This window comes from Ranitomeya imitator, chromosome 1, assembly GCF_032444005.1.
Source record: "Ranitomeya imitator isolate aRanImi1 chromosome 1, aRanImi1.pri, whole genome shotgun sequence".
NCBI classification, from domain to species: Eukaryota; Metazoa; Chordata; class Amphibia; order Anura; family Dendrobatidae; genus Ranitomeya; species Ranitomeya imitator.
Window position 1 is genome coordinate 1,053,170,722 of NC_091282.1, and position 25,538 is coordinate 1,053,196,259.

A 25,538-nucleotide genomic window follows, 5' to 3' on the forward strand; every position below is an offset into this window, starting at 1 on the left:
TGTGCTGAATATTAATGCTTATATATAAGGAATGGACCTAGTCTTTAAAAACGCTAAGTGCTGTGTTTGGAACCAATAATCCGATGCGTATTACTATATAATATATATATTACTTGCCTATAAAATCCCAAAAAATTTTGTGCAAACAACTAAAATGGACTGCTAATTACTTAAAAGCATGTGTAAGTGTGTTAAAAAAAGAGAAAACAACTGGAAAGTGCAATGTGCCAAAATAATTTATATATATGAATATATTATATATGCATCTGCAAATGCCTATCAACTCAGATGAAAAAGTGCTAAGTGCTACGTAGAAATCGGTGACCAGATGCTTATTGCCACAACAAATGCCTATATGTTCAAATGAGCCTAAAACCAATAAGTGCTGCGTGCTGTGCCTAGGACACCCATATATTTGTGCCAAAAGAATAGAGATGTCAGAGGAGCTGCCTACCCACTGCAGATAACCATAAAGCAGGGGACTACTCGACAACAAAAAGTGCTTGGAGGGGATCTAGAATTGTATTATCATAGGTCAATACCTTGGGTAGCTGGGTCCTGTGGTCGCGCACCCTGACGCGCGTTTTGGACAAATTCCTTCGATCCTGTGATCGATAACAGAATACCTTTTCCTATCCGTGGTAGGGATCTAAATTTATAAATCTGGGTATTTGCTGCTATTGTACTATTCTCATATGTCCTGTGGTGCGTACTGATTGTTTGTTTTTATATGATACATTTTTTTAATGATTGTATTGTTGCTACTCAAATTATGTAATAAAAGCAGATTTTAAGTGATATATTCCTGTTGTGGTGCTTATCTCTGGTAGGTCCATTATCATTGTGTTTGGGTGGTTCTGTGGCTCTGTGCTGTATACTACGTGGCTGGACAATATACTACGTGGCTCTGTGCTGTATACTACATCGCTGTGCAATATACTACGTGGCTCTGTGCTGTATACTACGTGACTGGGCAATATACTACGTGGCTGGCCAATATACTACGTCGCTGTGCAATATACTAGGTGGCTGGGCAATATACTAAGTAAATGGGCAATATACTACGTAACTGGGCAATATACTAGGTGGCTGGGCAATATACTACGTCGCCGGGCAATATTCTACGTCGATGGGCAATATACTACGTGGCTGGGCAATATACTACGTGGCTGTGCAATATAATACGTGGCTCTGTGCTGTATACTACGTGGCTGGACAATATACTATGTCGCTGTGCAATATACTACGTGGCTCTGTGCTGTATGATACATCGCTGTGCAATATACTACATGGCTCTGTGCTGTATACTTCGTGGCTGGGCAATATACTACGTGGCTGGGCAATATGCTACGTCGCTGTGCAATATACTACGTGGCTCTGTGCTGTATACTATGTGGCTGGGCAATATACTACGTGGCTGGCCAATATACTACGTCGCTGTGCAATATACTACGTGGCTGGGCAATATACTACGTAAATGGGCAATATACTACGTTACTGGGCAATATACTACGTGGCTGGGCAATATACTACGCCGTCGGGCAATATACGACGTCGATGGGCAATATACTACGTCGCTGTGCAATATACTACGTGGCTGGGCAATATACTAGGTGGCTGGGCAATATACTACGTCGCTGGGCAATATACTACGTCGATGGGCAATATACTACGTGGCTGGGCAATATAATACGTGGCTCTGTGCTGTATACTACGTGGCTGGACAATATACTACGTCGCTGTGCAATATACTATGTGGCTCTGTGCTGTATAATACATCGCTGTGCAATATACTACATGGCTCTGTGCTGTATACTTCGTGGCTGGGCAATATACTACGTGGCTGGGCAATATGCTACGTTGCTGTGCAATATACTACGTGGCTCTGTGCTGTATACTACGTGGCTGGGCAATATACTACGTGGCTGGCCAATATACTACGTCGCTGTGCAATACACTACGTGGCTGGGCAATATACTACGTAAATGGGCAATATACTACGTAACTGGGCAATATACTACGTGGCTGGGCAATATACTACACCGTCGGGCAATATACTACGTCGATGGGCAATATACTACGTCGCTGTGCAATATACTACGTGGCTGGGCAATATACTACGTAAATGGGCAATATACTACGTAACTGGGCAATATACTACATGGCTGGGCAATATACTACGCCGCCGGGCAATATACTACGTCGATGGGCAAAATACTACGTGGCTGGGCAATATACTACGTGGCTGGACAATATACTACGTGGCTCTGTGCTGTATACTACATCGCTGTGCAATATACTACGTGGCTCTGTGCTGTATACTACGTGACTGGGCAATATACTACGTGGCTGGCCAATATACTACGTCGCTGTGCAATATACTAGGTGGCTGGGCAATATACTAAGTAAATGGGCAATATACTACGTAACTGGGCAATATACTAGGTGGCTGGGCAATATACTACGTCGCCGGGCAATATTCTACGTCGATGGGCAATATACTACGTGGCTGGGCAATATACTACGTGGCTGTGCAATATAATACGTGGCTCTGTGCTGTATACTACGTGGCTGGACAATATACTATGTCGCTGTGCAATATACTACGTGGCTCTGTGCTGTATGATACATCGCTGTGCAATATACTACATGGCTCTGTGCTGTATACTTCGTGGCTGGGCAATATACTACGTGGCTGGGCAATATGCTACGTCGCTGTGCAATATACTACGTGGCTCTGTGCTGTATACTATGTGGCTGGGCAATATACTACGTGGCTGGCCAATATACTACGTCGCTGTGCAATATACTACGTGGCTGGGCAATATACTACGTAAATGGGCAATATACTACGTTACTGGGCAATATACTACGTGGCTGGGCAATATACTACGCCGTCGGGCAATATACGACGTCGATGGGCAATATACTACGTCGCTGTGCAATATACTACGTGGCTGGGCAATATACTAGGTGGCTGGGCAATATACTACGTCGCTGGGCAATATACTACGTCGATGGGCAATATACTACGTGGCTGGGCAATATAATACGTGGCTCTGTGCTGTATACTACGTGGCTGGACAATATACTACGTCGCTGTGCAATATACTATGTGGCTCTGTGCTGTATAATACATCGCTGTGCAATATACTACATGGCTCTGTGCTGTATACTTCGTGGCTGGGCAATATACTACGTGGCTGGGCAATATGCTACGTTGCTGTGCAATATACTACGTGGCTCTGTGCTGTATACTTCGTGGCTGGGCAATATACTACGTGGCTGGCCAATATACTACGTCGCTGTGCAATACACTACGTGGCTGGGCAATATACTACGTAAATGGGCAATATACTACGTAACTGGGCAATATACTACGTGGCTGGGCAATATACTACACCGTCGGGCAATATACTACGTCGATGGGCAATATACTACGTCGCTGTGCAATATACTACGTGGCTGGGCAATATACTACGTAAATGGGCAATATACTACGTAACTGGGCAATATACTACATGGCTGGGCAATATACTACGCCGCCGGGCAATATACTACGTCGATGGGCAAAATACTACGTGGCTGGGCAATATACTACGTGGCTGGACAATATACTACGTGAACATGCATATTCTAGAATACCCAATGCGTTAGAATCGGGCCACCATCTAATATATATATATATATATATATATATATATATATCTAATATATAATTGCCTAGAATACTACTTCCTGCAATTTGTGCCAACTTCCATGGCTTTGTCCGGAGCTAATGTCCGGAGCTAATGTCCGAAGCTAATGTGCGGAGATAATGTCCGGAGCTAATGTCCGGAGCTAATGTCCGGAGCTAATGTCCGGAGATAAGTGACGTCAACAGTGTCCAGTGTCTGATTGGTTGCCGCCTGCTGCGAGCGACCAATCAGAAACGTGCCGTACTGTGACACACTCCGCCCGCCATTTTGGTGTGATTTTTGAATTTTTACCTCACAGCAAGTTTCTACTGCGTGGAGGCGGGCCCAGTGACGTTGCTCTTCAAGCTCCTGCCGAATTTCGTCAAAAAAATGATAATACCATTTACCAAAACTATATATATTTAGTTGTGAAGTGGTTCAGTGACATTTTCACACCAATTTTGAACTTTTGTTTGGTGTTTTCTCCATATAATGCCTATTATTTTTGTTCTTTCTTACTATTATTTATTAATTGTATTATTTTTACATTTGAATAAATAAAGTATATATGGATTCTAGACTCCCGATTCTTTAGAATCGGGCTGCCATCTAGTATACTGTATATATATATATATATATATATATATATATATAATGATGGCCTAAGTTCTCCATATTAAAAATAATGAAGTTTATACTCACCTCATCCTGATTCACAGCACTGCAGCCTCCATTTTCTCTTCTGGTCCGCAGAGCGACATGAGACAATAATGTCATTGCACCGCTTGCATGAGCACACTGAAGTCTCAGGAAGCTGCGGTCTGCAGTTTATGAAACAGACCAGGGCTGCCACTTGGAATTTCAGGACCCATACTGGCAACATTTTTGGGCCCCCTTGTGACTCCGCCCAGGATCCACCCCAGCTCCGCCTCCACCACCCCACTGCCCACTCTTTGAAAAACTCAACTTCTCCACCACATCCTCACCAATCAGATATTACCAGTTCCCATCCAACACCAGATCACATTCATAACCAGCAGCTTTTGTTCTGGCCAGAATAATTTTTAAGCTGCCAACATGACACGGTAGACTCATTCGGGCAGGTCCTACTCTACTCTAAACTATTAAAAATAAATATATCTTTAGGTATTTTTTTAAGGGAATGACTCACATACATTTTTTTTAAACAACCAAATAATACCACATACAAGGAACAAATACCGCCACACCATGGCCAAACCACATATTACCACCACATAGATACTGAAAACTATAATACTGATCATTTATTTAAAAAAACACAATACTAAGTGCCATTGTACACAGGAACTCTGTATTTACTGTCAGTGTACAGGAAGTACAATGATCACTGGTGACATTATACCAGGAGCTCTGCATATAGTGTCAGTGTACAGGTAATACAGTGATCACCAGTGACATTATACACAGGAGCTCTGTATATAGTATACAGTGTATAGTGTCAGTGTACAGGTAAAACAATGACTCATCAGTGATATCTCTAGCTGAAGTCCTTCATCTTTGCTTTTCTTTTTCATCCAACACAGTCTGCCGTCACTTCTTCCAGCCAGGACTCATCTCTGCATGAAATAACACAGTTACCGTTTCCAGAGCACATTCCCCACTTTTTCCCTTTCTTCTACACTACACATCTGAATACAGAGGTGCACCCACAATCAATATATAATTGGTTATTATGCAACTCACCATTCCAAATCTAAATTATAATCCACCATTGTGCACCCACTAACAATAAATAGCCACTTTCCCCATTTAATATATAAATTAATTACTGTACTCTTTCCCCCAATTCATTACCAGTCACTTCATCCTCAACGCCCCCCACTATGTACCTCTCACTCTAACCCTAACCCCGATTCATTATATTTGCATGCCCCTCCCACCCCAATTCATTGTCATGTCTTTCTCCCCCACCCTCTATTAATTATCAACTGCTCTACCCCACATTCATTTACTCCCCCACCCTTAAATTCCTTTATTTGTTCTCCCCCTAGATTATCATTTACTCTCCCCACCCCCCACCTTCAATTCATCATTTGCTCTCCCCACCCCCACCTTCAATTAAATTGGTGACCCCGTCCCTCACACTGAATTCATCATTTGCAGTCCCCTGTTCTCTCTCCCACTTCATCATTTGCAGTCCCCTCACTTTAATGTGAAGTCCCCTTACTTCATCCATTGCAGTCCACTATCACCCCCTCAGTTCATCTGCTGCAATGCCCCTTCATCATGTGCAGTCCCTCTTACCCCCCCACATCATCATGTGCAGTCCCACTCCCCCACTTCATCATGTGCAATCCCCCTTACTCCCACACTTCATGTGAAGTCCCCCTTACCCCCCACTTCGTGTGCAGCCCCACTGCTTCTTCATCATGTGCAGTCCCCGTTACCCCATGTCATCATGTGCAGTCCCACTCCCCCACTTCATCATGTGCAATCCCCCTTACTCCCACACTTCATGTGAAGTCCCCCTTACCCCCCACTTCGTGTGCAGCCCCACTGCTTCTTCATCATGTGCAGTCCCCGATACCCCATGTCATCATATGAAGTCCCACTCCCCTATTTCATCATGTGCGGCCCCACTTCATCATGTGCAATCCCCCTTACTCCCCCATTTCATCATGTTCAGTCCCCCTTACCCCCCACTTCATGTCCAGCCCCACTCCCCCTTCATCATGTGCAATCCCCCTTATCCCCCATGTCATCATGTGCAGCCCCACTCCATCATGTGCAGCCCCACTCCCCCACTTCATCATGTGCAGTCTCTTTTAACCCCCAAACTCCATCATGTGCAGTCCACCTTACACTTAACAGTTCATCACATGCAGTTACCCTCACCCCTCACCCACTGAATTCATTTTATAAAGAAAACAAAAAAGTTTTTCATACTTACCTTACAGTCTCTCGCCCAGCAGTGCCGCTCTGCTTCCAGCGTCCGGTACATGTCGGCGCGTGCGCGATGACGTAATCGAGCATGTGTCGACACCTGACCCGGAAGAACAGAGAACATGGAGGGAGTGGGAGCTGTGCAGTGGCAGCCGTCAAGGTTAGATGGCTGTGCACAGTTCCCGGTCCCGATGCTGACGTGTGTGCTGATAGACTGTGATGCGGCTGTGTCTGCTGCCGGCTGCGTCACAGTACAGCGGACATGGCTGCACACAATTTGCTGTGCATAGCCATCAGGCGGGCGGCCCTGTACAGCTGCTGGGGTGCAGCCTGGGGCCTCTCTGCCCCCCGACACAGCCCACCCCTGTGCTTTAGCACAACTTGTCAGAGATTGACAGCAGCATTTAACATGTTAACAGACACAGGTGGATCAGGATTCCACCCAATAAAATCAGCTGTTACGTGGAGGGAAAGATGCGGGCCCCGGCGCTGAACCCACAGAGAAACGACTGATGATGTATGAATACGTCATTGGTCGGGAAGGGGTTAATGTGTTAATGTGTTTGCATTAAAGAGGTCAAAAGGGATTAAATACAGTCTTAGGAGATCTCAGAGTGTTGTGTACCTCTTTTCCAAGGAATCAGAGGCTTTGAAATTTGTGGCAATCAAAATTCTGCAAAGCTGGCAACCTGTAATTTCAAAAGATCCACTCATCTCCACCTTTAACATTATAGATGGCTTGCAGCATGTTACATGCCAAGTTACTGTTTGCTGCATCTTGGTACGCAATGTACTAAATGTCCAGTTAATGTTTGCTATATCAGTAAGTGATGGGATAAGGGCACTGAACTATATCCATTACTAGTTTAATCTTGTGTGAAGGTGCAGTAGAGGAAGAAGGCACGTGTACCTAGATGATGAGGTTTTAATGTTATATAGAACTATCCTGCTTGATAATTATTTACTTAAGATGGAATGGAATCAGGTGTGGGCTTCCCCGGGGGCAGAGGAGCATATCTCCCACTATCAGGCAGGCGCCCATCATCTGTTTTGGGCCGCTGTCTGCTGCTTTGGATGACAAGGGCTAGAACTGTACATTTAACTGTGATTTCACGTCACCCAGCGTGCTTTGCTGCTTCTACACGCCAAAGATAAGCTTGTGGGCAGAATGGATGAGGTTAGCATAGTGCTGCGACAGGAGGTCTCGGACGTGAGGTGGGGAAAGGACACTATACATCTTGCTATGTACGGGACGGATCCTTCTTTGTGTCTGCGGTTGCTCTACATAATGCATGGTGGGTTTTATTACAGCAGTTTGAACAGTGTCGGACTGGGGTGTCAAGGGCCCACCAGTAACCTACTCAAGGACCCCACTTTTTAGCTTCATACAAATGTGACATTGTCCTCAATCACAAATTTATATAACAATGAACTGGGTAGATTGGTAAATGAATTAGATGCTGCCTTTGCTTATTATTTTTTGCACATAGACGTATGAGGGGTTGTTTTTTCCAGGATGAGTTGTACTTTAGAATTACACCATTCATTTTGGTGCCTGTCTCAGCACCATTCATTTTACCACATAATGGTGGTGGAAAAAAAAATCTAAGTGTGTTGAAATTGGGAAAAAAATGTTATTGAGACAATTGTTTTTTAGGAATTTTTTTTTACAGCAGACATTTTGCAGTAAAAAATGAACTGGCCGCTTGATTCTCCTTATCAGTACAATTGCAGCAATACAACATTTTCCAACTTTTTAAATCACTTTACTGGTGAAAAAAATCAGAACTTTAAACAAAAATAGTTTTGATTATGTCACCATTTTCCAAGACCTATAAATTCTTTCATTTTTCAGTCTATGGAGCTGTGTAGTGCTTAATTTTTGCAGGTCGATACATTACTATTGATAACATTTTAGGATAGATATGACAACAAATATAATCCGTGTACCAATCACAAATCAGGACTATAAGGTCATGGGTTCCTTTTCTTGTACATCCTCCAACGTGGTGTACATGATACAATGTACGAGGTGCCCTGGAAGTATTTATATTGGGGAAACTATGCAAAAGCTACAAACTAGGATGAATCTACACAGACATACAATCAGGAATGAAATGGACACACCGGTGGGAAAACATTTCTCTGGACCTGGACACAGTATGACAGATTTAAAAGTCTTAATACTTAAAGGTAATTTTAAGGACCACAGGGAAAGAAAAATTTTGGAATACAAACTAATGAATATGTTTAATTCGTTGACACTAGGACTCAATTTAAAGGTACCGTCACACTAGACGATTTTACAACGAGAACGACAACGATCTGTGACGTAACAGCGTCCTCGTTAGCGATATCGTTGTGTTTGACACGCAGCAGCGATCTGGATCCCGCTGTGATGTCGCTAGTCGGCGCTGAAAGTTCAGAACTTTATTTTGTCGTTCGATTGGCGTGTATCGTTGTGTTTGACACCAAAAGCAACGACGCCAGCAACGATCATAGGGGCCGTCGCAGCGTCTTGCTCTAGCCAGGTAGGCGTTGTACATTAAAAAGGAGACGCCTTTACAATACATTGCAGTGACGCCCGTAATAGATTTAAATTTTAAACGTTTTCTTGGAAAATATCAATTTACCACGATCACATAAACTTCCCATACTATGATAGCCTAGGTCCAATACATATCGCCTGATTAATACAATATATTAATATATATTAATATATTAATATTAAAATATGCAATTACAAAGGATAGGGGACCGCCAAGTGATAAAGTATTACCTAAAATAAAAAAAAGGATACGCTATTACAAAAGGTGACTCCCTCTGTCCTGATAAAGCCTGGGAGGTGGTGTGTACATTCCATAAAAGAGGTCTTTACAATACATAACAATTACAAAAGGAGACGCCTTTACATTACATTATAACATTAAAAAAGTGACCTCAGGACATGACTTTACAAAGGAGATGCCATGTGTCGCAATAGTCTGTGATGTGGTGTCTACATTATAAATAAAGGGGGTCTTTATAATACATTACAATGACAAAGGGGAGGACATAATGACATTAAAAAAGGTGACGCCATAACATGACTTTACAAAAGGAGATGCCATCTGTCGCAACAGCCTACATGGGGATTACAACAGCCATTACAAAAAAAGGCTTTTACTTTATTTAATAAAAAAAAAATGGTGACGCCATAACGTTATACAATGGAGTGGGTGTGATGTCTCCCTGTGAACTGTGATAGGCCACAGCGGGATCATCTATAGGTAGGTTCTATAGCAAGGTTCCGATATAAAAAGCTTGAGTCAACTGTTCAATCACTTGTGCGTACTTCAACTACGAGCATCTTGCAATAGGTTGGAAATCCACAACTCTGCATCGTGTTCATTCTCCATCTCGTAAGCGTTCTGGTTGGAAATCAAGATCTTTGCAGCGTCTTTGTTTTATAACCTCTCGTGAGCGTCTTGTTTTGAAATCTGGAATTCTGATCCGTATTGATTTAACATCTCGTGAGCGTCGTGGTTGTAAATCGAGACCTTTACATCGTTCTCTAGCTTCTTGTGAGCGACCTGGTTGGAGATTTTGAACTCATCAGCGTTCTTATTAAATCTTTCATGGTAATTTTTTTTTTTTTTTTTAATCTGCCATTTTCAAGCCCCAAAATTGGTATTAATATTATAAAAAAAACATACGAACCATTCCATCACTAAAATGGTGGAAAACTGAGCGACACATCTATGTTGAACATCACTGAGCGTCAGCCCAGTAGCCAGTTTTATTTGGGACCACCACAGGAGCCCATGCACAGCACTCCTGTCCGCAGACCAGGCCCACATCATTCTCAGTTCTGGACACCACCTGCACCTCCTTCTTTTGCAGACTTTTCACAAGGACCTCCTACGTCCACGGACCGGTACAGCGAGATGGGCACCTACTATCAAAATTTGTAGGGATCTTGTCTTGAAAACACTATAGACTTCAGTTTTATAACGTCCATAATCCACTCTGCCTACTGCCCTGCAGTCATTGGCCTGACGCCCGGTAATTAATCCTTGTGCCACATGAAAATGTCATGTGAAAACAAATAAAATATATATATTTTTCAAATTTGTCTCCATACTACGTGGCTCTCTGGATGGGCAAAATACTATGTGGGTGGGCAATATGCAAAGTGGACATGCATACTGTACAATACCAAATGCATTATAATCGGGATATATATATATATATATATATATATATATATATATATATATATATATATATATATATATATATATATATATATATATAGAACAGCACAATGCTCACCAATAGCGGGTGCCTAGCCCCCTGGATAGAATGGTCCAAGCATTTATCCAACATATATACAAAATAGGAAAAAGAAGGCAGCACTCCCAAAGTTTCATGTGAAAAAAATATGGAGATTTCATCGACCCACATCACTGCTCGACGTTTCGGCTCCCTGAGCCTTTTTCGAGCCTTGAAAAAGGTTCAGTGAGCTGAAACGTCGCGCAGTGATGTGGGTCGATTAAATCTCCATTTTTTTTTTCACATGAAACTTTGGGAGTGCTGCCTTCTTTTTCCTATTTTGTATATATATATATATATATATATATATATATATATATATATATATATATATATATATATATATACACATACACACACACACACACACACACATCATGAAAGCGCTAGGGCAGAAGAGGTTGTTGATTCCCATGGTTCATATGTTTGATACAGAAGTAGAGTATTTTCATAGTTCAATATTTTAATTGGAATGGAATAAAAAGAACAAGACAATGTACATAAATCAATATATCGTTATGTTGACATTGTTACTTGACAAAGAAATTGGTTGGGTTCTAAAAAGAATGGTACACGAGAGCGGATGAACAAAAACAAATGTAATCCATAATAAATGGTAAAAGATATGCCGACAGTTGCGCTACAATTGTTGGTGCTGCCATGAGACAGCCCCTGGACCATTGAAAAAGTCACAGTATTTTTCCCTGCAATTTGTCGCGTCATCATTGTTCCTTCCGGATCCCAGACTTTCCAGGCCAGAAACCCTGTGCTCATCTAGACGCCATTCTCCCTGGGTTATATCCCCGTTTGCAGGGTCAACAGAGTCTACATACTGTGGAGGGCTGTATGCAGTGGCATCACGGCGGCGCAAAAAGTTGTGGAGGACGCAACAAGCAAGAACCACAGAGTCTATAGACGATAGTTTCATGTTCATTGCAGTGTGGAAAACACGAAATCGGTTTGCCATGATTCCAAACGCATTCTCCACAACGCGTCTAGCTCTCGAAAGCCGGTAATTAAATATGCGCCGCTCAGGTGTCAGAGTTTTCTGGGAGAATGGCTTCAAAAGGTTGGGATGCAGTGGGAACGCCTCATCTCCGACAAACACAAAGTTCATGTTTTCAGTAGTGTCACTGTTGGGAGGCAAGGCCAGTTTGTTTTCTTTCAAGCGGTCCCCAAAATCGGTTAGCTCCAAAACTCCGCCATCAGATAATCTCCCGTTAATCCCTACAGACACACTTACAAATTCGTAGTTCGCATTAACGAGGGCCATCAGAATTACGCTGAAATAACCCTTATAGTTATAATAAAAGGAGCCGGAGTGTGGTGGTTGGGTGATGCGGACATGTTTCCCATCCAAGGCACCCCCGCAATTAGGGAACTGCCATTGCTCATGAAATCCCCTTGAAATCTCTTTCCAATCATCCGGGGTCTCCGGGAAAGGCATGTAATTTTGGTGTAAAGCAGAGATAATTGCTTTACATGTCTCCGGAATTATGACGCTGAGTAGGGTTCGGGAAATCGCAGCGCAGTAATGCAAGTCTTGCATAGACCTTCCAGTCGCCAGGAACCGGAGCGTAACAGCCAGTCTCTCATCCACAGGGACAGCAGCTCGCATCCTTGTATTTTGCCGCCTAATATAAGGTTCCACAGCTTCAAGTAGGAAATTAAATGAATCCTCGGACATTCTCAGGTAGTTCTTGAAATCATGCGGGTTGTTCTCCTTCAGTTCCCTGATTAGGCCCATGTGGGACAATTGATTCCTCTTCTGCAGCCACTGTCTGGTCCACATGCGGCGCTGTCGCTTTGCACGATTGTTTCGCGCTTCAGCCTCCAGCTGGTTCTGAGCTTCTAACAGCAATGCAGCCGCTACAATCGCAGGTACATCCGAAAGAGACATGGCAACCTGAAAAAGCACAATAAAAAATAATTATTACATATGATTTGCTAAAGTGACACAAGACAACCAATACTGTTAAATAGTGTTCACACATCTTTTTTTTTTTTTTTTTTTGTTATAAGGCAAAGTTCACATTAGCGTTTTGTTCGGTGCAGCCACGGCAATGCATGTGCCACTATATTTTACCTAGGGGCCTGAAATAACATGTGTTGCCCTATCGTTTTGTGAATCATGCGTCAGGACACAGAGGACGATGCATGATGTTTTTTTTCTGACCCTAAAACCATGGAAAAGTTAATGCATGGGTCACAAAAAGCGGCGTTGGGCATGTGCTCACATATCTGTTCAGCGTTGCATCTCAGACGCTGCCCTGTTCTACAGAAATGTGAACATAGGATTTAATGGAAATTTATATTTACATGTGTAATAAGCAGCGTTTAACACTACAGCTGCACCTCATTAACATCCCAAAATTACGATACAAGCTACTACAAAACTGAAAGCAAGACAATAAACGCTGTGACTTGGTAACGGGAACGCCAAAAAAAAAAAAAGGATGTCTGGAGCCGGCGTCACAAACGCGACGCTGTGCATAATCAGAGACGCTATAGCGATGCCGATCGCGCCGCAGCTAGGACCTCCTCTGGGCGTGGTTAGGCGGTGCCGTACAGCGTCTATCTTTAGAAAATGGCGGCGAGACAGCGCTGTGCTCCTCTGGGGCAGGCCGAGGTGCGTTTTTTTGTGGACAGAATGGATGCCCTCGACTATGAGGGACGGAGGAGCCGGCCTGCCCACCCAAATTTGCACAAGAATGCAGTGCTGGGCCGCATTGCAGAAATGATGGAGAGGAGGTTTAGCATCCGGCGCAGTGCGCTGCAACTGCGCAAGAAGTGGGCCGACCTGCGCTATAAGCAGCCACTCCATCTGGCACACTTGCGAGCGGAGGCAAAGCAAGGCAAGTATCAGAATGGTGGAATTGGAAGACGCACGGTACCGAGCGGGGGGAAATGGGAGACTCGTGCCCGTGGTTGCCAACTTGTCCGGGACTTACGAGGACAAAAATTTAATATTTTCTTTTCAAATTTCTATAGTGTCCAAGCGCAAAAATGCGTTGTCGCGTAAAAATTGGTCAGGTCATGAATTCCATAATCTCCACCCCCCATATTTAATTTATACGGATGTCCGCAATTGTAATCCCGATTGGCCTGAAATCATTACGTGGAGGTTGGCAACCCTGCTCGCACTGCCAGTAGGGGGAAACAGGAGACGTGCACTGCCGTGAGGTGCTTCCTATGTTCTATATATGTAATTACATTTAGCTTGTCAAAATTGATTTTTACTCCTTCCCGCAAATGGCCTCTTTTTTTTTTTTTTTTTCTACAGCTCTGTACTTTTGTTGTCTAAACATGGCGATTTCTTTTTTTTAATTTTTTTGTGTAGAGAGACGCCGCCGGCACCAGAGGGCACTGGCCTCCACCACAGCGGCCAGCAGCAGGCCACAGCCTGGACCGTCACGTAAGTTATCCATCATTCATTTCAATTTTATAACTGCATATGGGACTTTACAGGGGAGCAGAAATATAGAATACATTACAGATGCTGCCGAATTTCGATAGGCTCCTAACTTTTGCTGTCAATGTTGTCTAGTTTTATTGTGATGTCTACAGCTCTGTACTTTTGTTGTCTAAACATGGCGATTTCTTTTTTTTATATTTTTGTGTAGAAAGACGCCGCCGGCACCAGAGGGCACTGGCCTCCACCACAGCGGCCAGCAGCAGCCCACAGCCTGGACCGTCACGTAAGTTATCCATCATTCATTTCAATTTTATAACTGCATATGGGACTTTACAGGGGAGCAGAAATATAGAATACATTACAGATGCTGCCGAATTTCGATAGGCTCCTAACTTTTGCTGTCAATGTTGTCTAGTTTTATTGTGATGTCTACAGCTCTGTACTTTTGTTGTCTAAACATGGCGATTTTTTTTTTTTATATTTTTGTGTAGAAAGACGCCGCCGGCACCAGAGGGCACTGACCTCCACCACAGCGGCCAGCAGCAGCCCACAAGCTGGACCGTCACGTAAGTTATCCATCATTCATTTCAGGCTCCTAACTTTTGCTGTCAATATTGTCTAGTTTTATTGTGATGTCTACAGCTCTGTACTTTTGTTGTCTAAACATGGTGTTTCTTTTATTTTTGTGTAGAGAGACGCCGCCGGCTACAGAGGGTACTATCCTCCCCCACATCTTCCAGCAGCAGCAGCAGCAGCCCACAAGCTGGACCGTCACGTAAGTTATCCATCATTCATTTCAAAATTATAACGGCATATGGGACATAAGAGGTGAGCTGAAATATTGTATACATTACAGATGCAGTAACCCCACCGCAGTCCACTACTCCGCCCTTCCGCTACCCATCTTCCTCCCCCGGCTCGGCATCATTCTCCCCAGAGGCGAGCATTCGTAAGTGACGATAAACTGCGAGCGGTTCCCCACAGCGAGTTCAATTGTTAAACAGATATGATTTTGATTACTTTTAGCTCCGGGAACTCTGGCCCGAGACAGGGGATGGGTGGTCAGCAGCTCCAGTGATGGACAACAGGCGTCCCTTCTCCGTAAGTATACAGACAGTGGGAGGGGTTATCGGTGGGATGTCACATTTGACAGCGACTAATAAAATGCAACCAATAAAAAAAAGACCTCTGGGACAGGACAAAAAAAAAAGACTTTTATTCTATCTTCGATCTACAGAACCGGACACTGTGAGAGAGCTGCTGGCCAAACAAGAGGGACTGGAGCGGACAGTAGCGCTCTTGGAGCGCACAGTAGTGCTGCTGCAGCATCAAGTGCAGCAACATGGACGCACGCTGCGACACCTTTTGGCGCGCGGGCGTTAAAAATGTTTTTTTTTTCTGTTTTTCTGTAGTGTTTTGTTGAAAAAAAAAAAAAAACAGTTCAGTTTCTAAAAAAAAAAAAATTTCGTTCCTTTAAGTTGTGTGCTGTTTTATTTACTAGCGGAGCACGCCAGGGCCAGCCAAGGCAGACACAAGAGAATTAGTTAACCTTTCCATATAGTGTGTGCAAAATTGGCAGACAGCTAGTTTACCTTTCCATATGGTGTGTGCAAAATTGGCAGACAGCGCAACTGAGTTTGCAAATCGCATAGTAATGCCTCCATCTTGTGCGTCTGCTTGCCAGATGCACAAGATGGCTGCCGGAGGTGTTTTATCCATCATTACACCATATACATAGATAAACATTATTGAATAGCCATAACTATACACAAAAGAAACAAACAACTGAAAGACATTTCATACCGTTGATGAGCAAGAAAAGAAACGATGAAGACGCCTGCAGTAGAATACGTTCTAGACAGAACGTCCACGGGAGAAGAGGATCGTAGCTGGCGAAGGATCGTTCCGAACAGGACGCTGGAAAGGCAGAAGACCGTGAAGACACAGCGCTCCAACAATATGAATCAATCGCTGTAGAGTTGCGGTTTATATTCCGGGACGCCGTAACGTCACATCCTGGGTGTCTCCCTGTGCAGAAAACACACCTATCTGGCTACGTCTGCATCGTTAGATCGTTACACTCTTGCTGTGTGACACTGAGCAAACGACTAGCGAGGACGATCTGTGAGTCGCTGTTACGTCACTATATCGCTCCAGCATCGTTCGTAGGTTGGTGTGTTTGGCATCTCTGCAGCGACCTAAACAGCGACGTTCCAGCGATCTTATTTTGGTCGGATCGTTGTCGTTCTCGTTGTAAAATCGTCTAGTGTGACGGTACCTTAACACCTGGATTTATGAGTCACTACATGGATACAATTCACACCTCCACCAGACCGACTCCAGATAACTAAGAACATTATAACCACTGCCTCTCCATTTGTAAGAAAATGCCTAATTTGATTACCTTGGCTTATCTATGGACTCATCACACTTGCCACCCCCTAACAAATTTAGTTTTTTTTTTTTGCTTTAGTATTCTTTAAATGTTGTGCTTGTTTCTTATTAATCTATTTGTAATCTGCCTGAAGAAGGAGCCACTGTGCTCTGAAAGCTTGCAAACATATTATTTTCTGGTTAGCCAATAAAGGTATCACTCCTAGAATACTTCTGTCATCATTGGGCAGAAAAGTATTCACATCGATTTTTCTGGCTAATACGGTACCACAATACAATTTGTTATTGTACATCAGGATAGATATGACATTTTGATAGATTGGATTTTTCTGGACACGGTGAAGTCACATATGTGTATTTTTTTAGGTATTTTCAATTTTTTTATTATTCACTATATTCACTATATTTATTAGTATTCTTAGGGGATTTGAACCTGCAATTATCGGTTTGCTCGTACTACAAGTGTTTCTCACAAAATTAGAATATCATCAAAAAGCTAATTTATTTCAGTTCTTCAATCTAAAAAGTGAAACTCATATTATATAGAGTCTTGACTTGGCTTACAGCCAATGAATACTCAAAAGTCATTTTCTTAGTAAATTAGAATACTTTATAACACCAGCTTGAAAAATTATTTTAAAATCTGAAATGTTGGCGTACTGAAATGTATGTTCAGTAAATGCACTCAATCCTTTTGCATCAATTACTGCATCAATGCAGTGTAGCATGGAGGCGATCAGCCTGTGGAACTGCTGAGGTGTTATGGAAGCCCAGGTTGCTTTGATAGCAGTCTTCAGCTCATCTGCAATGTTGGGTCTGGTGGCTCTTATCTTCCTCTTGACAATACCCCACAGATTCTCTATGGGGTTAAGATCAGGTAAGTTTGCTGGTCAATCAAGCACAGTGATACTGTTGTTTTTAAACCAGGTATTGATACTTTTGGCAGTGTGGACAGGTGCCAAGTCCTGCTGGAGAATTAATTTTCCATATCCAAAAATCTTGTTGGCAGAGGGGAGCATGAAGTGCTCTAAAATTTCCTGGTAGATGGCTGAGCTGACTTTGGTCTTAATAAAACACAGTGGACCTACACCAGCAGATGACACGGCTCACCAAACCATCACGGATTGTGGAAACGTCACACTAGACCTCAAGCAGATTAGATTCTGTACCTCTCCACTCTTCAGATTCTGGATCTGGGACCTTGATTTCCAAATGAAATGCAATATTTTCTTTCACGTGGAAACAACACCTTGGACCACTGAGCAACAGTCCAGTTATTTTTCTCCTTGGCCCAAGTAAGACACTTCTGGCGTTGTCTATTGATCATGAGTGGCTTGAAACAAGGAGACACTTGTAGCCCATGTTCTGGATACGTTTGTGTGTGGTGGCTCTTGAAGCAATGACTCCAGCAACAGTCCACTCCTTGTGAATCTCCCACACATTTTTTGAATGGCCTTTTCTTAGCAATCCTTTCAAGGCTGCAGTTATCCCAGTTGCTAGTGCACTTTTTTCCACCACACTTTTTCCTTCCACTCACCTTTCCTTTAATATGCTTGGATACAGCACTCTGTGAACAGAGCCAGCTTCTTTAGCAATGACCTTTATGACCTTTTGTGGCTTACCCTCCTTGTGGAGTATGTCAATGACTGCCTTCTGGACATCTTTCAAGTCAGGAGTCTTCCCCATGATTGTGGCGCCTAGTGAAACAGACTAAGGGACCTTTTTAAATGCTGATTGCCTCCATGCCACGCTGCATTGATGCAGTAATTGATGCAAAAGGAGCCTCGACCAAGTACTGAATGCATTTACTGAACATACATTTCAGTAGGTCAATATTTCGGATTTTAAAGTCATTTTTCAAGCTGGTGCTATAAAGTATTCTAATTTACTGAGATAATGACTTTCGGGTTTTCACTGGCTGTAAGCCATAATAAGCAACATAAACAGGAATAAACGCTTGAAATAGATCACTCTATTTGTAATGATTCTATATAATACACTGCTCAAAAAAATAAAGGGAACACTAAAATCCCACATCCTAGATATCACTGAATTAAATATTCCAGTTCTAAATCTTTATTCATTACATAGTGGAATGTGTTGAGATTGAGAACAATAAAACCTAAAAATGATCAACGCAAATCATAACTAATTTCCCACGGAGGTCTGGAGTTGGAATGATGCTCAAAATCAAAGTGAAAAATGAAGTTACAGGCTAATCCAACTTCAGTGGAAATGCCTCACGACAAGGAAATGATGCTCAGTAGTGTGTGGCCTCCACGTCCTGTATGTCCTCCCTACAATGACTGGGCATGCTCCTGATGAGGTGGCAGATGGTCTCCTGAGGGATCTCCTCCCAGACCTGGACTAACGCATCTGCCAACTCCTGGACAGTCTGTGGTGCAACATGATGCTGGAGGATGGTGCGAGACATGATGTCCCAGATGTGTTCAATCGGATTCAGGTCTGGGGAACGGGCGGGCCAGTCCATAGCTTCAATGTCTTCATCTTGCAGGAACTGCTGACACTCTCCTGTCACATGAGGTCTGGCACTGTCCTGCATTAGGAGGAACCCAAGGCCAACCGCACCAGCATATGGTCTCACAAGAGGTCTAAGGATCTCATCTCGGTACCTAATGGCAGTCAGGCTACCTCTGGCGAGCACATAGAGGGCTGTGCAGCCATCCAAAGAAATGCCACCCCACACCATTACTGACCCACTGCCAAACCAGTCATGCTGAAGGATGTTGCAGGCAGTAGATCGCTCTCCACAGCATCTCCAGACTCTGTCACGTCTGTCACATGTGCTCCCAGAGTGCCAGTAGTGAATTTGCCATTCCTGGTGTTCTGTGACAAATGCCAAGCGTCTGGCACGGTGTTGGGCTGTGAGCACAACACCCATCTGTGGACATCTGGCACTCAGACCATCCTTATGGATTTGGTTTCTAATTGTTTGTTCAGACACATGCACATTTGTGGCCTGATGGAGGTCTTTTTGCAGGGCTCTGGGAGTGCTCTTCCTTTTCCTCCTTGCACAAAGGCTGAGATAATGGTCCTGCTGCTGGGTTGTTGCCCTCCTACGGCCCCCTCCAAATCTCCTGGTGTACTAGCCTGTCTCCTGGTAGTGCCTCCAGCCTCTGGACACTACGCTGACAGACACCTTGCCACAGCTTGCATTGATGTGCTCTCCTGGATGAGCTGCACTACCTGAGCCACTTGTGTGGGTTGTAAAGTCCGTTTCATGCTACCACGAGTGTGAAAGCACAAACAACATTCAAAAGTGACCAAAACATCAGCCAGAAAGCATTGGTAGTGAGATGTGGTCTGTGGTCCCCACCTGCAGAACCACTCCTTTATTGAGTGTGTCTTGATAATTGCCAATAATTTCAATCTGTTGTCTATTCCATTTGCACAACAGCATGTGAAATTGATTGTCAGTGTTGCTTCCTAAGTGGACAGTTTGATTTCACAGAAGTTTGATTTATTTGGAGTTATATTTTGTTGTTTAAGTGTTCCCTTTTCATTTTCATGGCGGAAGACCCAACCACAATCCATCTTCAATGCTCTTAATGAAGGAAGAAGGTTGGCCAAAATTTTGCGATACATGACCCCATCCATCCTCCCTTCAATAAGGTACAGTCGTTCTGTCCTCCTTGCTGAAAAGCACCCCCAAAATGTGTTTCCCCCACCTTGCTTGATTGAGACGATGTTCTTGGGGGTGTACTCATCCTTCTTCTTCCTGCAAACACAGCGAGTTGAGCTGATACCAAAATGTTCTATTTTGGTCTCATCTGACCACACGACCTTCTCCCATCCCTCCTTTTTATCATCAAGATCGTCATTGGTGAACTTCAAACAGGAAGAAAAAAAAGGAAAAGCCAGTTCACCGATCTTTCAGAAGGTGCACAGTACCCACGTTCTGATGAGACGAACCATGTAGAAAACACAGAAAAAAAAATTTGTTCCAGCTCTTCTTGATAAAAGATTTTTTTTCATACGTTTAAAATACAGCTAGCCCCTCGGACAATGCACAGGAGGACATGAGCTATGCGTTTCGATCGCTGCCGTGATCTTTATCAAAGCTACACGCCACTGAGTGAAAAAACATTAAAAAGAACCCAACACTGATCAAATGTCAGATTTCCATCACATGATCAAAAGGTCCTTGTGCCAAAAATGCATACATTTGAACATATATAAAAACACACATATATATCGCTGCAAATTGGTTATTTACACATATAAAAATTAACAAAAGACAATAGCAATACAAATCAATATATTATGCCTTGATTATTAGTAGTGAAACATGGTTTAACCCATCCAGAAACCTGGTTCCCAAATTGAAGATCCAAAATGTTTCTCGGGTAAGTAAATTTCTCCTAGTGTCCCCACCATTTTAATCCATGATAGTGAAGCTTGTTACTAATGGTAATGCTTGAGACTGTGGTCCCAGCTCTCTTGAGGTCATTAATCAGATCCTCTCATGTAGTCCTGGGCTGTTTCCTCAACTTTCTCAGAATCATCCTTACCCACGAGGCAAGATTTTGCATGGAGCCCCACACAGAGAAAATTTGACTGTCATCTTGTGTTTCTTCCATTTTCTAATAATTTTGCCAACAGTTGTTGCCTTCTAACCAAGCTGCTTGCCTAATGTCCTGTAGCTCATTTCAGCATTGAGCAGGTCTACAATTTTGTCTCTGGTGTCCTCAGATAGCTCTTTGGTCTTGGTGGAGAGGTTGCAGTGTGATTGATTGAGTGTGTGGACAGGTGTCTTTTATACAGATAACGAGTTCAAACAGGTGTAATAATACAGGTAATGAGTGCAGAGTAGGAGGGCTTCTTAATGAAAAAACAACAGGTGTGTGAGAGCCATAATTCTTGCTGGTTGGTAGGTGGTTAAATACTTATCTCATGCAATAAAATGTAATTTAACTAGGCAAAATAGTAAAATGAGATTTTCTGTTTTTAATTTTTAGATTCTGTCTCTCACAGTTGAAGTCTACCTACAATACAAATTATAGACCTGACCATTCTTTGTAGGTAGGAAAAATTGCAGAATCGACAATGTATCAAATACTAATTTTCCCTACTGTACAGTAAAAATCACGGTTACTTTTGAAGCCTGGCATGACATGTTCCCATTCTGGCATGCTTTTAATGCCACTTTTAATTGCCCAGAGCTCAAGCAAGTCAAGGACCCACGTGTGCTGATGGCTGTTGATAGCTGAAGATATTTTCCCCTCTTCCCAGTTTGTTGTGCTTGTTGCACCTCCCCTGCTGGATGGTAGCAATGCTGCAGCTGCTGAAGTGTCCTAAACACTCAGTCAAGGACTGGATCCTATCCAATAGGGAGAAACTGCCTCTAAGGGACTGCGTCCTTGTCTCAAGAACCAATGTTTATGGGAGGGCAGATGGAAGACCTGATGATTCAGCTGAGTTCAAGACAGATTGACTGGGCCCATGAACTTATGGGGACACTGTTGTGTTGGCCTGAAGGCCTCTGATTTTAAAGAACTTGAACTCTTTGTTCCGGGGTCCTAACTCAGCGGGACCAGAATCTCCAGAAAGAGACTTAATGCTTATTGTTTTCTAGAAGTGAGATTGTGTGTAGTAATGTAATGTATAAATGGGGTAAAGTGAGAGTTAATTTTGGGGACTAGTCTTGGTGAAAAGCATTCCTTTCTATTGGGAAGGGAGACAGGGTCTGGTCTTCAGAGTGAGCAGTGCCGTTTACGTGGGTAACCCTAGATAAGTGAAGACTTGAGAGGAGGGATAGCGAGATCCTGAAGATAAGTGATTAAGAGAGACAGAGTGGCCTTCCAAAGACGGGTTCTAGGAGAGGATGCCTAGCCACGAGACGTTGGGCTTTTAAAGCTGAGAGGTAAGGGGCCTAAACAGGACTGAGTATGGTGGACTAGTGAAAAATCATGAGTGGACATTCCAAAGCACCAGTAGTGGAAGAAAAAGAATGTAAATAGCCAAACAAGTAAATGAGACTTGTTGATCAGAACTGTAGTGTTAAAGCTGAGTTGTGGCAAAGTTGGGAGAAACTGGGCACATAAATATCCCTGGAGCATACTACTGTGAGGTGGCCAGGCAGGTAGTCGTGGCGGTGAGCTGTTGTGTTCCCACACCCTGGCACCCCACAAAGGAAACATAATGTCCCATCAGTTGTGCGTGATAAGTGCAAAATAGAACACTCACATTAGGCTCCGGGGTTCTGAATTTCTAGTTCCAGCTTCCGGATTCACACAAACAGTTCCAGACTTGGTATTCATGATTAACAGTTCAACTTTACTTGAGGACAGGGGTTTTTAATACAGATGCAACACAGTTCACATTCATTTGCATTTCCTGAGCTCTTCCTGCATTCTCTAGCAACTCTCCTCCCGAAGACGCTCCTTTCACACCTGCTGCTCTCGTGCCCCTAGGTCTAGGTCCTCCAGCTCTATCTTTCCCCATCCGGTTTCTCTTGGGAAAGGTAAAAGGCCCACTCAGCTCTGCCTAGTCCCGGCAATATTCCCCAACTCCTCTCAGAATGATTACTACACTGTATGGTGACCGCTCACATGCTGCCCATCCAGGGGCCCTGCACCGCCTCAGCGGTCTCCAGCCCCAAGGCCCTTCTGCCTTCCGTCTCCAGTTGCTATATCCCTCGCTCTGCTCTTAACCAGGAAGTCTCTCCACTATATCTCACTGCTATGTACTACACCCATCTCTCGCTCCTTCCAACCTGGAATAACCCTTATTTTATCTATGCTTATACTGACACTCTAATTCCCTTTCTCTATTGTGCCCCACTAAACTATACCCAATACTATCCTATTCTACAGCTACCTTCTTAACTTGTCCTTCTCATCTTCCCCAATTCTTGTAATAATATTGAACATTAGATGTAAAACTCTTATGCAATATAACATACACAATATTATTATTAAGATACAAGTAAGCATCGTTCACATTGCTTCAATTTAACTGTACACACATGGACAAGGGGAGATGTGCATGACAGCTTCGATCACCCCCTTACACTACTAAGGAAGGATACTGTGTGAAAAATGCTTCATGTTGCAAAGAAATGTCCATAAGACTTTGTACCCGCTATCCCTTGTATACAAAACTTACAAAGTTAATGGTTAGTAAAGAGTTTATTTTTGAATGGTGATCTCCCTCATTTAACTGTGAAACGTCTGGTCCTAGTAAACCAGCAAAATCGCTTTCAAGCAGCCTGAACGGGGGTGTTGCCCACACAGCACAAGGCCACACAACCAGCCTGGACCCTGTGCAACATTCCACAAATGCAGTATTGGAGGAGCGCAGTGATAATGACGCTGGACAGATCGGGAGACAACAGTACACTCCAATGACACTAGCCATCTCAAGAAAAGTCTTTACAAGCTCAATATAAAAGAGCTTATAATCACAGTGCTCGTTTGGCCATCGCTGCAAGACTGCACTGATGAACATAAATCCAGACAATGAGCGGTAAACAATAACATTCAAATCACTCTGCGTGAGAGGATTTTTATCGCCTTGCTGATATCCACCGTACACATATGACATAAGTTGAAAGCGGGCGGATCGGGCAGACAGGCTGAGCCCACCCGACAGATGGCAGATAATGACTGTGCGTCGCAGACATAACCTGCCTCCAGCATTTCTACCCGTGACTGTTAATCTGTCAATCTCTGACAACAACATTGGCACTGGTGTGGAGGACACGTCATTCTATACTCTGATCAGACACCTGGCGACATGATCATGGGGAACCGAAGGGTTGCTATGGCCTGTTGAAGACCCCCATGCTTACCCTCAGTGAGCAGTATTGAAACTGAGCATTTGGCTGGGATTCAAATCAGACTGTGATTTTTACTGTACAGTATATAGCAATAATGAAGTATTGCTGTATATAGGATAAGCAATCAGACAATCACAGGCTCAAGTCCCCTAGGGGAATTAACAAATATGGTAAATGGTAAATGATTAAGTTTTTTATTTTTAAATGACAAACAAATTTTCTTTTTTTCAGAACTTTCCGATGTGTCTTTCCCCACTAAAATAATAACAAGCTTGGAATCGCAGAAAATCATATGAACTTGGACAATCATGAAGCAAAGTAATTTTCACCACACAATGTATGCCGTGAAAACAATTCCCAAAAAACAATGTCAGTATTTCTTTTTCTCTTTGTAATTTTACTGCACTTTTTCCAGTACAATATGTGGGAAAATGAATGGTGTCATTAAAACGTATAACTTGTCCCCCAAAAAACAAGCCCTCATATGTTTATGTTAATGGAAAAAATAAAAAAAAGATATGGCTCTTGGAAGAAGGGGAGGAAAAAACGATAACATTAAAAAACAAATTGGCTATGTTAGGAAGGAGATAATAACCAGTAAGTTGAAAAGTTGCTTGTATGAGCACTTAGCAATTTTATAAAACATGGGAGTAACCCTTTAAAGATTGAAATGCAGGATATCTACACATGCACCCAAATGCAGCTCTGCAGCAGTGAGTTAGGAGACTAGTATAATGACGACTTCCCACCGTGACCATGGACATTTTCATTGTATAACAGACATTAGCATTGTTCATATTCCTTAGGTTAGCCTGGGAGAAAAAAATGCAATGTACAGCAGAAAGAGTATTTTAAAATCTTTACTATTAATGCTCATTACATTTCTTTGCTCAAGGTCCCAAATAAATGTAAATTTTAGTAATTACAATAAAAACTGTCTATTCGATTCTTATACATAATTATTGTACTTTTTTACATATGATGTAAGCAAATCAATAAATAACTACAGTGG

At 42.9% G+C, this 25,538-nt stretch overlaps 1 protein-coding gene across 1 annotated transcript; it reads right to left on the reverse strand.

The window, feature by feature from the left end:
• Positions 1 to 11,317: 11,317 nt before the first annotated feature.
• On the reverse strand, positions 11,318 to 16,542 carry LOC138656841 (uncharacterized). The gene is made up of 2 exons (XM_069744120.1): positions 16,135 to 16,542; positions 11,318 to 12,822 (listed from the first exon to the last, which is right to left on the reverse strand). The coding sequence occupies exon 2, from the start codon at positions 12,814 to 12,816 to the stop codon at positions 11,557 to 11,559; it is 1,260 nt and encodes a 419-aa protein (XP_069600221.1). The 5' UTR covers positions 12,817 to 12,822; positions 16,135 to 16,542; the 3' UTR covers positions 11,318 to 11,556.
• Between the last annotated feature and the right edge of the window lie 8,996 nt (positions 16,543 to 25,538).